At 37.1% G+C, this 15,012-nt stretch overlaps 1 protein-coding gene across 1 annotated transcript in view; it reads right to left on the bottom strand.

The window, feature by feature from the left end:
- The window catches only part of GLMN (glomulin, FKBP associated protein), a 48,157-nt gene that overhangs the window by 6,677 nt on the left and 26,468 nt on the right, over positions 1-15,012 (bottom strand). The window contains 6 exon segments of the mRNA XM_032218912.1: positions 670-733; positions 2,860-2,969; positions 6,889-6,973; positions 7,218-7,291; positions 7,382-7,423; positions 8,916-9,005. Coding sequence (XP_032074803.1) covers positions 670-733; positions 2,860-2,969; positions 6,889-6,973; positions 7,218-7,291; positions 7,382-7,423; positions 8,916-9,005 — 465 coding nt within the window.

Below are 15,012 nucleotides of genomic sequence, written 5' to 3'. Positions count from 1 at the left end.
TAGAGAATGAAGTTGCAACAGGAGTTTGAAAAGCAAGGTTCTTCATCATTTTTCATGGAACTAATTTTTAGTTCCTAATGCTGTTTTTCTCCATACACAGACTGGAAAAAGATATAGCATTTCATTCTAACTATATAATGAAATATATTTTTAAAAATAATAATAATAATGAAGACACATGCAGAAATCCTTACATGAGATACAAATTGGGGAAAGATTTTAAGATGTTTCTTGGATCACTCAAAAGAATTGTTATATGTGGCTATTCAAAAAACACAACTAAAATTGTAATCTGAATTTCTAAAACATGCAAATCAAAGGAAGAATTTCTACCTCCTTGCTTGGGGCTCCCATAGAAGCAGAGCACATGGGGCTCGTAAATGCCCACAACATCATTCCCTTGGTATTTTAATTCTGAATATTAACTATGTTTGCTTTTTAATACAATTTTATATACACTTTTATATTTTACTTGTACATCACCCAGAAACCTGCTGTGAGAGAAAGGAGCAGTTTTTAAAGTTGATTAATAAATTCAAGAATAATCCAATATTTCAATATATTTCAGCTGTACCATTTTTAAAGGTTTACAATGACACGACCAATCTTTGCAACGTAACCTTTTTTCCATACAATCACTACAGAATAATGTTTTTCTTAAAACAATACCTTATTGTCATCTTCTTTATCCTTAATAAATAAATATCTCAGCAAATTCAGTGAGGCCATTATTCTGAAAATCAGAAATGTCAAATAGTCAGCTGCGTAAAATGTTATTCATCAAGCATTGATATATTAATTTGTGACAACTATTCTCAATTCCATAAATTTTTCATCAAATACAGAAAAATTACTGTATTACAGGTTTCTTATTATTTCCCTTGCATGAATGTGTATTCCTCCAGATATTTTATTTATTGCTATTGACCAGTAACAGTAACAACATTTTGATCTTTACTTTTCTACTAGGAATTTTTTTCCCGGCTTACCTAGCAGCCTCATACCCTGCCTCAATTTTTCACCCTTAATAAGAGTGCTGGCAAATGCTGAGCATATGTTGAGTTCCTACAAATAACATATGCTTCACGCTTGTTGTCAAATGTATATCTATAATATACAGCATTACATCTGCAACACATTTGAATGGCCTCATAGTTAGCATCTCAATAAATGTTCTGATTAAGTGAATGGCAAAGGCAAAATTACATATTTGGATTAGTGAATCAATTATTCAAGAGATTTTTAACAGATTATCTTTTTGATTTAATAGTGCCTTTTTGGCACCAGGAGTTCATAATTTGCTTATAAACTCCAGTGAAACCTCAAATAAGCCAAAGAACTCTTAGAAAGTTATTTTGTTAACAAATTATAAGAACCTTAATGAAGTACCTCAGAGAAGGTCAGCCCTTCGCGACAGACCAGGCTTAAACACCAAAGTTATGGATACTAAAACTAATTTTCATTATAGGGTTGAAGTAACAGAACTCTGCAAGCCTGAATGTGCCTCCGTCTGTCTGTCTTTATCCCAGCGAGAACTATGGAGACTCAAGTTGGAGACATTTTCTCAAATTCCACTCTTGCTTCGCACTCACTTTTTAAAAATATGACAGTTGCTTTTGCTGCAGTTGTTAGTCCTGTTCTTCAAGGTTATTTTCACAGCCCTTTACAAGTAGTGTACAAGAGCCAAGGTGGCGCAGTGGTTAAATGCAGCACTGCAGGCTACTGCTAGATCAGCAGGTCAGCGGTTCAAATCTCACCGGCTCAGGGTTGACTCAGCCTTCCATCCTTCCGAGGTGGGTAAAATGAGGACCCAGATTGTTGGGGGCAATATGCTGACTCTCTGTAAACCGCTTAGAGAGGCCTGAAAGGCCTATGAAGCGGTATATAAGTCTACTGCTATTGCTATTGCTATAGTCCTTTCTTAATGGCCAATTGCTTAGCAACTGTTCAAAGATAAGAGTGACCTCCCCCCCCCCCGCCCAAAGGTACTTACAAGCCCGATTTCCAAGTTCTAATAGCCACACATTCCCCTGCAATCACATGATCACATTTTGGGCATTTTGGGACCAATTCATTTTCATGGCCAGAATCTCAGGATCACGTGACCATGATTTTCTATGTTTTTATCCATTTCTGGCCTTTATTTCTGGTTTCTAGCAAAAAAAAATGCCCATTGGATAAAATGGATTGGCTTAATAAACATGGTATTCACTTAATCATCAAGGTGCTACTTGTCACTCATAAAGCCCTCCATGGTAGTGGATCTGCGTACTTGAGAGACCGCCTCCTGCCAATTACCTCCCTGCGACCAATTAGATCGCACAGATTAGGCCTCCTCCGAGTACTATCTGCCAGTCAGTGTCGACTGGCAACCACACTGAGGAGAGCCTTTTCAGTAGTAGCTCCGACCCTTTGGAACGATCTCCCCGTGGAGATTCGTACCCTCACCACCGTCCAGACCTTCCGCACAGCCCTTAAGACCTGGCTATCCCATCAGGCCTGGGGATAAAGATAATCTGTCCCCACCCGAATGATGAATGAATGTTGTTTACTATTTTTACTTTTATGTACTGTTTTGTGTCTATTGTCTGTACCCTCCCTTCCCCATTTTATGTAAGCCGCCCTGAGTCCCCTCAGGGAAAAGGGCGGCCTATAAATACTAATAAAATACTAAAAAATACTTAAAAAAAAAATCATTGCCACAAAAACAAAAAAAATCATAAAATTGGCTGTGGTTACCTGGTGACCTGTTTAACAATCACACTGACTTCCAACGATAATTCTAAGCTCAATTATGGCCGTAAATCAAGGACTAGCTCTACAAAGAGATACTTCTATGTGACCTTTGTCACATCTCACCTGTCTGAGTGCTGGAGAAGATCAGTTTCAGCACCTTCAGGAAGTGAGAGCACCATGTCCAACAGAGAGACCAGCTGGAGTCCAGTAAAAAACTTGCTGCCTTCTTCCCTCTGGGGAGAAAAAATATAACACAGGAAACAGTAGTAAGTGCTTCATATGCTGCCTGCATTACTATTATAGCTAAAAGGTTTCCGAAAACAAATTTACTTTTTATTCCAACTACCTATTGTGGGAAGTTATCACCCAGCCCTCTCCCAGAAAAATGAAATATGCTAGGAAATATTGAAAAGGCAGAATATTTCTCTGGATATGAAAAATAAAGAAACATGCTTTAAAAGACAGAATAGTTGCCTGTAGCTTCCTGCCCATCCCCACTGTTAATGGGCCATTAAGAAGGCCAAGCTAGTCCCTTTTACATAATAAAGACTTCTCCACTGCAGCCTCGGGGGATGGGAGTAAAGGCATGATAATATTGGCCCTTTACTCAACTGACCACATGGCATCTGAGAACTCAACTAAACCTGGATTCAAAACACAGCCCAGAGAGTTGCCCCTGCATGGCCCTATGGGAGTCTGACAACCAATCAGAATACATTTCTTACACAGGAACAGGAAACAGAGAGGTGGGACTGAACAGGTTATAAAAAGCCTAGCAAGCCCCTCCCTCAGCCCTTCTCTTCTTCTCCACCAACATTGAAGCATGTGATCACCTTTTCTGTTCAGGGCTCAAGCCATGTGGCCCCGTCCAACAATAAACCATCTTTCCAAGCAGCCTCCATGTCTCCAGTGTCTTTTTCCCCACTTGGAGCCGAACCCGGAAGGACATTTCTTTCATCACTATAATTCTGTTTAATCTCTTTCCTTAATTGCTTCTTTCTCTCAATTTAAATTGAATTCCAAAAGCATTGTGCGTAGCCTAAACTTGATGACCCATTGGGTCATCCTTCCAGAGGTATTTCCTTTTCTAAACAGAATGACCAGAAGCAGGGCAACAAAAGCTTTTTGAAGCATTGTCATGAGAGGCTGGCGGGGAATTTCAGAAATCACAAACATGTGACCTTCGTTGATAGCTGACTATGGCATTATTGCAGTCACCACAAGTTTGCAAATCAACGGGTCTGAAGATCTTTGAAATTTCAATTCCACAGGAGTAATGGGTCCCAGGTTCTGTACACATTCTTCTGAGATACTAGGATTCAAAAACTGTTGCCTTATGATGCACCATTTCGGGTAACTGAAGGTTACAGACAGACAGACTGGAGTTTTAGTAGTATATAGATAGATATAGTTAAACAGGCCTTATCTTCATTTAGGTTCACAACAATAAAACCCAAATGTCATATTTGGAATTCATTGCATAAAATATCCTAAATGTATTTTAATCTACAGGGTTCAACCCACATTTTTCAAGATTTGTAAAAACTATTTATTCAAAAATCTCGCTTTTAAATGAGGTCATGGAAAGTTTTGAAAAGAGTCAACCAAGACAGATAATCAGAGCGTATTCTGACATGCCATGCAGTTTTAATATCCAGATAATCACTAAACCAGAAACAAGTAATTATTTTTATTCTGCTTTCACATATGTTCATAGCTTCAATGATACTATTACTACTACTACTACTACTACTACTACTACTACTACTACTAATAATAATAATAATAATAATAATAATGATAATTGCAGAGACATGATGCCTGACCTTATATAAATTGGGGGCTGGAGGGGGGAGATATATCAAAACTAATGTTCACTTTGTAACTACAAAATTAAACAACTCAACATGGTTATATTGGCTGGAGGGCTGGGGAAGTCTCACAGCTAATTCTACAACTAATATAATGTTGGAATAGCAATCTTTTCAGTTTAATTTAAGCATGATAGGAACTTCAGAGTAAGAGAGGAAAAATATTTTTAGTGCTTTTTATAGAAGCACTAATATATGGAAGTATTAACTCTGCCAGAATATTATCTGCTAGAGAACCCATTGCATTCCAGCTTTTCCTCTTTTTTTGGTTCAGTTGATAAGCTTTAGCCATTTATTTTAATGAGGACAGAATAAATCCGGTATTATGCTCTGCCCAGATTATGTTAAGGCAATTCACTATCATAGAAACACATTTGTTAGAAGGATACATCATACTTTTCAAAGAAATTTTTAAATATGAGGTATCCAGTTATTTTTGTTCTCAAATCTTTGAATGAAGCCTTCTTTTCACAATCCCGCAATAGCTGAAAATTATCTTACCACCTAAAGTCTCTGTTGAAATCTCAGTTGAGAATTGAACTTTTTTTTATACTATAGCATGTGGATCTATCTGGATTTTATACTATAGTGTTCTGTCCCCCCTTCACGGCTCTTAACAAACAGCCAGACAAATAAACTTAGAAGGACTTTTCTTTATCAGTTCTCGGCTCTGACTGGCTTTGAGCCCAAAAATAACATAAATACAGTCTTTAACCAGATAACGTAATGAAAACAAATCTTTCTTACGGCAACTCAATTTGAACAAAACGAAAGCAAAACACTTCTTCCAAAGTCTCTATGAATCAGGGTTACAGAAATACAGAGCACTTATCCAAGGGAATCTTACATAAACCACGACTGATGATCAAACAATGTTGTACAAACCAAGGCATGAAGGAACGTTGACTCCTGCCACTGGGGCGTGGCAGCATCTGTCCTTTTATCTCCAAACTTGCCTCTAACCAGCCCCAGCTGCATAATGAATCTTGTATCCTGAAAAGACTCACAGCCGACATCTGCTGAGTCACAACACTATATAGCATATGGCTCTATGTGGATTTGTTAAGCTGTTTATCATCAGTTTTAATTAAACATTAATTTGTTCTGTATTGTTAACCTTCATTAACCAAAAGGATAATAAATCGTAGTTCCTTTTACAAATATTTAGTTGAATACTTTATTCTGCTCTTCCATTCTTCTTTTATTTACCTGGACTCACTGAAAATATATGTATTTTAGCAGATAGCATAGAAGAAATAGGTATTTCTATTTGTAGCATTATTATCAGTAATAATTAGTTGACTGAAGTGTTGTCAGGCCAGTGGTGGGTTTCAAAAATTGTTCGAACCTACTCTGTGGGTGTGGCCTCCTTTGTGGGAGTGGCTTGCCACCCATGTGACCGGATATGAAGATGCCGACGACACTTGTCAGAACCACCTTAAATTACCTCACACACAGCACTGGCATGCATAAGAATATGATGTAAACTTGTTTTTTAAAAGGCATCTTTGGTTTGCGTTGAAACAACTTCAACACACGCAATGTTCTGATTGCACCACAAACGCAGTCGTCATCCTTACCTTTCACAGAGGCACTGAGTTTTATAGATATGAGCATGATAGTGTAGAATAATCATATCCAAGGACCAGTGGTGGGTTTCAAAATTTTTTGGAACCTCTTCTGTAGGTGTGGCCTGCTTTCCGGGTCCACTGGTGGAACCTCTTTTAACCGGTTCGGTAGATTTGACGAACTGGTTCTACCGAATAGGTGCGAACTGGTAGGAACCCACCTCTGTGTCAGGCCCAAGCCCCAAGAATGGCATGATGATACTTTCAAGCTCATTTCTTTATTTTCTCTACACCCACCTACAGAATTTTGCCAGACTAAGCTCTCTAGCATCTGTCTCTACCAAAGACTCTGAGTACTATTAGGAAGGAGCTGTCTTCCCTCTCTTCCTCTCACACAAAACATCTGGATTCAGCTGCCTCTTATTCCTCTACAATGTACCCCCTCCCTCCTGGGAATCCAGCCTATTGTATTCCATCACAGGTGTACTGAAAATGTTAAATAAGAAGAAAACAAATGGATCATAGAACAAATCAATCCATTATGATACAATGTATACCATAAAGTATGATAAGTTGGCAATTTCATTTGTGCTTCTAATGAAAAATTGATTTGTTCTCCCTCAGTCTGCATTTACAACATTGTGCTTCTTACATTCCAAACTTGATTTAAATCTCTCTCCTTCACTTATGTTGCCTTCATTAGTTTTCCTCACCTTTAAGGACAAATCAATTTGATTTTTAATATTCTGAATAATGTGTCCTTCCACGCCAGAATGGTTGCTAGTCTTCAATAAACATCTGTAACCAGAAGACCCAAGAAAGAAAAGAAAAATTATGCTCCAACTCATTTTTCTCCATCCTCGTGGTTTCATTATTTCTGACAATTGGTATGCCAACTGATGGAATTTTCAGACTAAAATTGTGGAAAATCTAAATCAGGTACAATTTTTCTTAAAGATTGTATTTTGAATGTATAAAAGACTAGTACTACAATCACATTAGCTATATTTTCGGTTAAAATACTTAGTAATATGAGACATACCTAAATAATATGTATTTTCCCTCTTCATCAAACTTATCTAAATACAGCTGCAAAATCTTAAGGGTCTTTTTTCTCTACATAGAAACACAAATATGAAACAGGTGAGATTTATATGCATTTTAAACCCAACAATTTTAAAAGTCATAGAAAACTTTATTACATACCAGAGATTCAAAAGGGCATTGAGTCATAATCTTGACCAAATCCTGCCATTAAAAACAATACAAAATAAAAATTATTCCAGCAATATAGTATATGTTACACTTTACCTATAAACTAGTTAGGCAATGTAATTATGAAGTACAATGGGAACCATCTTTAATTCACAAAAACAAAAGACTCCTTTCTTAAGCCGCACTACATATATTAGGTTAGGTTAGGTTAAGTTTATTTATAGGCCGCCCTTTTCCCTGAGGGGACTCAGGGCGGCTTACAATTTATATAGGAAGGGGAAACATACAGTGACATATAGGACAATACATAATTAAAAGAGTAAAGCAACATTCATTCAACATTCGGGCGGGGATGGATTATACTCTTTAACCCCAGGCCTGACGGGATAGCCAGGTCTTGAGGGCTGTGCGGAAGGTCTGGAGGGTGGTGAGGGTACGAATCTCCACGGGGAGATCGTTCCAAAGGGTCGGACCTGCTACTGAAAAGGCTCTCCTCCGCGTAGTTGCCAGTCGACACTGACTGGCAGATGGAACTCAGAGGAGGCCCAATCTATGCGATCTAATGGGTCGTGAGGAGGTAATTGGCAGGAGGCGGTCTCTCAAGTACCCAGATCCACTACCATGAAGGGCTTTGTAGGTGGTAAGTAGCACCTTGAAGCGCACCCGGAGATCAACAGGTAGCCAGCGCAGCTCGCGGAGGATAGGTGTTATGTGGGCGAACCAAGGTGCACCCACAATCACTCGCGCGGCCGCATTCTGGACTAGCTGAAGTCGCCGGATGCTCTTCAAGAGCAGCCCCATGTAGAGCACATTGCTTGGAGAGGGAAAGGCAGAATATGATTTACAACAAAGGCAGAAAGAAGTGTATTATGGAATAAGTGTTTGAAATATCAAGCCCAATATTGTATACCATAGCCAGCCAGAAAATTATAGCAGATGTTTAGAAGAAACCAGAATCCAGTATTGTACAGTGTGCAAAAACTCTTGCTTCTAATATCACAACACTATCAATTTGGCCTTTCACGCCACTTTAATTTTTTTAACATCCAATATAAATGGCCAACTGGTATTTGTACTTAAAAATGTGGACTGATGTCCCCAAAAGTGGATACAAAATATTTTATTCAATACTTCATGTTCTCTGTATGATACTGAAATAAAAATTGGTGCCTACTTACAATATTTGATCACTTTCACCTCTCCTTTAGGAGAAGCAGAATTAATTAATTTTATCTAAGTAGAAAGCATATTGTGCAGTACAGTATCAGTGTCTGGAGACAGAGCTTTATTTTTGCTCCATATAAATTTTGGGATGTAAAGATGATTTTTCTATTAAAATGACAGTAACAACACAAGATTAAAAAGGTACTAAATTCTTTAACAAAATGGGGGGTTTGACCCTCATTGCATTAGTCTGTTTAATTAGTCCCATTACAGCACTAAATAAATACTATTGACAATCATCTTAAGAAATATCAACCCAATGCATTCATATAATTAAAAGTTTATGGTTTTCCCACATTACCTGAGGTGTTGTAATACAACCTTCCAATTCCAAATACTGACGAAAAAGACTATTATTTTCCAATCTCAGGAGACAGTTCTCCAAAAGAGCCTATAAGTTAAATGGATATATTAATTTTAAAAACTATGGACACTTCTCCCAGTATATTAATCCCCAAATATAGAACAGAACACTGGAAGTATTTTATTTTTAAGAGAACTTTTTTATTTTTCTTTAAAAAAAACAAACACAAATATGTCATCATTTGTCAATCATTAAGACATTGAAATACAATTTTTTTTGTTGTGTGTACCCCTCCCTCCCTCCACCCCCCCATCCCCCCTCCTCCTTCCCCCCCCCGACTTCCCAGAACCCGTACACGGTATGGATTTTTAACTAACACAGTCTAAAATCTATTGAGAAAAAAGAAATAAAGAAATTAATGACATTCTAGATTGAACTTAGCTTCTTCTTACTGAACTAGCTTTTAACAGTTTAAATCATTTCTGATCTTAAGCATAGGCTAACTGGAATTTCTTAGTCCCGTATTTATTTTGTATATAGTCAATCCATTTTTTCCAGTCTCGTTTATATCTCTCATTTGAATGATCTTTGAGATATGCCGATATTTTAGCCATTTCAGCTAAGTTTGTTACTTTCAATGTCCATTCTTGGATTGTAGGCAAGTCTTCCTTCTTCCAATATTGCGCCACCAACAGTCTTGCTGCAGTTATCAGGTGCAGAATCAAATTGGTCTCTACCACTGTAAAATCAGTACATATACCTAGTAAAAATAACTGAGGAATAAACTTTATCCTTTTTTTAAAAACATTTTGCATGACCCACCATATTTTTATCCAAAATGCCTTAACCTTTTGGCAGGTCCACCATATATGATAATATGTAGCATCGAGAGAACCACACCTCCAACATTTAGGCTGTACATTCGGATACATAGAAGCCAACTTTTTAGGATCTAAATGCCATCTATAAAACATCTTGTAAAAATTTTCTCTCAGATTTTGAGCTTGTGTAAATTTCACATTTCTTACCCAAATTCTTTCCCATGTATCCAACATTATTGGTTCCTCAATATTTTGAGCCCATTTTATCATACAATCTTTAACTAATTCTGTTTCCGAATCCATCTGTATTAATACATTATATATCCTCTTTATATGCATTAAGCTTTGATCTCTTATTTGTTTAAACAGATTATCCTCAACTTGAATAAAGCCAATTTTTTGATCTATTTTCCACCTAGCCTGTAATTGCCCATACTGGAACCATGTTTGAACTACCTTCTCCTCTTTTAATACCTCTAAAGATTTTAATTGTAATACCCCCCTTTCCGAGGTAAGAAGCTGTCTGTAAGTAAATCTGTCCTGTTTTTGTGCTGTATTCATATTTTCAATTGCATGTCTAGGAATTGCCCACATGGGTATCTTGTCATTTAATTTATATTGGTATTTCTTCCAAACCCGCAATAAAGCATTTCTCAAAATATGACTTTTAAAGTTCTTATCCAATTTTTTGTTGAATAACAGGTAAGCATGCCAACCAAATACCAGATCGTGTCCCTCAATGTTCAATATTCTATCATTGGTTAAGTGAATCCAATCACTAATTACAGATAATGCCACTGCATCATAATATAGTTTTAAATTAGGTAGTTTCAATCCTCCTCTCTCGCGTACATCTTGCATTATTTTCATCTTTACCCTCGGCTTCTTTCCTGCCCACACAAATTTGTTGATACCCTTCTGCCATTCTAAAAGGTTCGCATCTTTTTTAAGTATAGGTAACATTTGGAAAAGAAATAAAAATTTTGGTAAAATGTTCATTTTCACTGCCGCTATCCTGCCCAGCAAAGATAAGTGCAATTTCTCCCATTTTTTCATCTCTGTCTGTATGCTATGCCAAAGTGGTTCATAATTATGCTTATATAATTTCCCATTTGAAGTTAAAATGTTAACTCCAAGATATTTGACTTTTTTAACTACCTCACATCCTAGCATCACTCCTAATTCTTCCTTTTGTTTAATATTCATATTTATAGCTAATATTTTGGTTTTTCCTAAGTTTATTTTAAAGCCAGACACTTGACCATATTGATTAATCGTATTCATTAAGACCATACTGGATTCCTGCGGTTGTTCCAATATTATGACCAAATCATCCGCAAAAGCGCGGACTCTATATTCTTGCTGCCTAATCTTGATCCCTTTTAAACCATCCAGGCCCCGTATTTTATTCAACAATACTTCCAAAGTTATAATAAACAATAATGGGGACAAAGGACAACCCTGTCTTGTACCTTTTCCAATTTGAAAAGAGTCTGTTAAACTTCCATTGACTATGATTTGTGCTGTTTGCTGTTGGTATATTGCTTTAATTGACTGTAAAAAATTATCTCCTATCTGCATTTTTTGCAATATCTTCAGCAGAAATTGCCAGTTAACTCGATCAAAGGCCTTCTCAGCATCCAAAAATATAAACGCAGCAGGGATCTGGTTGTTCTTTCCCAAATATTCTAATGCATTAATAATTAATCTGACATTACTTTTCATCTGTCTCCCTTGTATAAAACCTGTTTGGTCCGTATGTATCAATTGTTGAATGACCAACATTAACCTATTTGCTAATATTTTAGTAAAAATTTTATAATCTACATTCAGTAATGAAATGGGTCTATAATTTTTGGGTTGAGTAGTATCTTGATCTTCTTTGGGTATCAAAGATATAAACGCTGTCTTCCAAGATGGAGGGACTTTACCTTCCGTTTGAATCATATTAAATAATTCTCTAAGAGGTTCTACCATTTCTAACTGTAAGTTTTTGTAGTAAACCGCTGTCAAGCCATCTGTACCTGGTGCTTTCCCTGGCTTTAATTGCTTAATTACCTGCAGGATTTCCCCCGAGGTTATTGGTTGATTCAATTTTTGCCTGTGTTCTTCTCTAACTGAAGGTATTTTCTCCTTGTCTAAATATTTGTCTATGTCTAAACCATTAATTTTATCCCCTTTATACAGTTCTGTAAAAAATTCCCAGAAAGCCTTTTGAATCTCTTCCTGTTGGAACACCTCCTTCCCTCTGTAAATCAGTTTAGATATATTTCGAGTTTTCCTTTTTTTCCTAATCTGATAAGCTAACCATCTGCCAGGTTTGTTTGCATTACAAAAAGTATTGTGTTTTGCATATAATAAATTAGTAGCTACCTGGTCAGAGATCAACATGTCAAATTGAGATTTTAATATGTTAATAGCTTCCTTAACCTTTGTATCGTCTGGTTTCCTTGTTAACTCCAGCTCTTTTCTCTTAATTTCCTCTTCCAGTTCTGTTCGTTTTAGCCCTTGCTTATTTCTATGTGTTTTATTTATATTCATCAAAACTCCTCTCATATACGCTTTGCTTGCATCCCATACAAATTCCATAGATGTACCCTTATTCATATTCAAAACAAAATATTCAGATAGTAATTTTTTACAATCATTAATATAGTTTTCATATCTAAATAAATTTTCATTCAGTCTCCAAAACCTTCTTGCCTGCACTACCCTTCCCAACTCCATCCAAACTGGGTTATGGTCCGAAAGGACTCTAGCTGCAATCTTTGTTTTCTTGACCCTAGAAAGCAAATCATTAGTGGTTAGAATAAAATCGATCCTTGAAAGGGATTGATGCCTGTCCGAGAAGAAAGTGAAGTCATATTCCTCTGCATTTCTTTCTCGCCAGATATCTCTCAATTCAAAATCATCCATAATGTCAAAGAAAGATTTGGGTAACTTTGCTCGCATCTTGGTATTTAGGCGGGAAATCTTCTTATCTCTCTTAGTGTCTATCACTCCATTCCAGTCACCCAATAGTATACAGGAACTATAGTCCCACTGTACTAATTTAGCATGAAGATTTCTATAGAATCTATCTTGCTGTTGATTGGGAGCATAAATTCCCAAAAGTAATGTCTTTTTCCCTTCTAAGATTAAGTCTAAAGCAATATATCTTCCGAAGGGATCTGCTTCTATTAATTCAGCTTTCATATCTTTTCTTAAGTATACAACTATACCATTCTTCTTTTCCATAGCAGAAGCTGCAAAATGTTGACCAAGTTTTGAGTTGATCAAATATTTTTGATCAGTTGACTTGATATGAGTTTCTTGCAAACAAATTACATCGTTCTTAAACTGTTTAAGATAATGAAATATTTTCTTCCTCTTCTGTGGAGAGTTCAGTCCGTTGACATTCCATGTTAAAATCTTAGTTGTCATCTTTGGTTGGTTGAAGCATTTTTAGAGCTTCCTGCACGGCCTGTTTAACCTTAGGTCTAGCTCCTCCCACTGCTTCCAGATTTGTTGTTGTAGTTCCTTGATCGATGGCCGATGATTGTTGATGCTGTTGCCTCTTAGCTTGTTTCTCCATACGTCTAGTAGTCATGCGGCTAGGTCTTGGTTCCATAGCACCTTGCACTTCTAGAGAAGAGAGATGCTCCATCTTGTCTGGTGGTTGTGTAGTTTGCTGTCTATCCTGTCCTTCTTGTGGTCTTTCTCTAGGTCCAGATGGTGCAGGGTGTCCGGCCTTCAATATATTATAATAAAAATCTCGGGCTTTCCATACAGAGTTGAGGCGGTACCTTTGCTTATCAAATGTAAATATGATGCCAAATGGTGCATCCCATCTATACTGTATCTGACGATTTCTGAGTTCTTCGACCAAAAAAGCGTAGTCTCTTCTGGCTCTTAACATTTGAGGTGGTATCTCTTTCAAAACAGCCAGGTCTTGACCGCCAATTTGAAGCTTAGTGTTATAAGACGCTTGCAGTACCATATTTCTGAACTCTCTTGTAGTAAAATATATAACGATGTCTCGAGGAAGCTGCTTCTGCTTTGCCAGCCAGGAGTTAACGCGGTAAGCTTTGTCAATTTGCCAGCCTTGGTTGGTCCCTGGTCTTCCCATCAGGCGGTCAAAAGCTTCCGATAGGATCTGTTTCAGGTTCTCCTGTTTCTCCTCACGCAGCCCCCTTACTCTTAATGCGAACTCCATTTGTCGGTACTGTATCATAATAATTTCTTTTTCAGCATTTTCCACTTTTTGTTCCACCACCTCTGTTTTCAATGTCAAGTTAGCATTGGCATCATTAAGAACCTCTAGAGTATCTTCCACTCCAGAAATATGTTCTGTTAATACAGTTACAAGACTCAGCATGTCGTCTCTAATTTTATCAACCTTAGCCTCAAATTTCTCATACAACTCCTGTTTAAGTCCTTTTATTTCACTTTTAATTTCACTTTTAATTTCTTCTTTCATTTCTTTTATTTCCTCTTTTCTCTCCTCTCTATTATCTCTAAATTTATCTTCCATTTTAATTGTCTGTGCATTAAGAGCCTCGCTTAGATTACTCAGAAAAAATTCTTTCGTTAACACATCCCCAGCAGGGGGCGTAGGAAGCGGAGGCTGCAGCTTTGTACCAGGCACTGAGGATGTGCCCCTGGAAGTAGAGGGTGACGACTTCAAGTTAATATTTGGTTTTGAGGCCATTTCAAAATTTGTCTGCCTGCAGTTAATAAAACTCTATTGCCTAAATATGCAGCTTTAAGTAAAGAGGCTTTTATTTTGAAGTTTAAGGCTTGGCAAAAGTTTCAGTGAGTAAACATTGTAACAAGACCGTTCAACAGATTCATCACCATTTAACTTCCAAATAAGCAAAGTTAATGAAGGAGTAAAATTCTTCTATTGTGAAACCAAAACATGTGATAAGCTATCTCTTTTGTTTTGAATTCTTTTGAAGTCTTGTGAGAATTAGCAAAAAGTGTTCGTTATTACCGGAGAAACCAGCCTGCTCGGCGCCATTTTAAAAGCCTCTGAGTAAATAATTTTTCGGAGGAGAAAAAGAGAAGCTAAAATGTTGATAAGCAATTATTGTCCTCGCAGTAAACGGATTCAGCTCGTGATAAGATTAAATCAAACAAAACTTAGAGCAGAGTGGGAGAGACCTACTTTATCCTGCACAAGGCAGTTTGAAGTTCCCAGCACGGACAGCCGTTCTGCCTTGGGCTAGCCCCCCTTTCCTTGCAAGCACAAAAGCTGCAAAAATCGAAGAGCATTTGCCAGCAAAACAGTT

This window comes from Thamnophis elegans, chromosome 5 (assembly GCF_009769535.1).
Source record: "Thamnophis elegans isolate rThaEle1 chromosome 5, rThaEle1.pri, whole genome shotgun sequence".
Taxonomy (NCBI): domain Eukaryota; kingdom Metazoa; phylum Chordata; class Lepidosauria; order Squamata; family Colubridae; genus Thamnophis; species Thamnophis elegans.
Note: the sequence above shows the minus strand (reverse complement) of the source record. Positions and strands in the feature narration are given on the sequence as shown.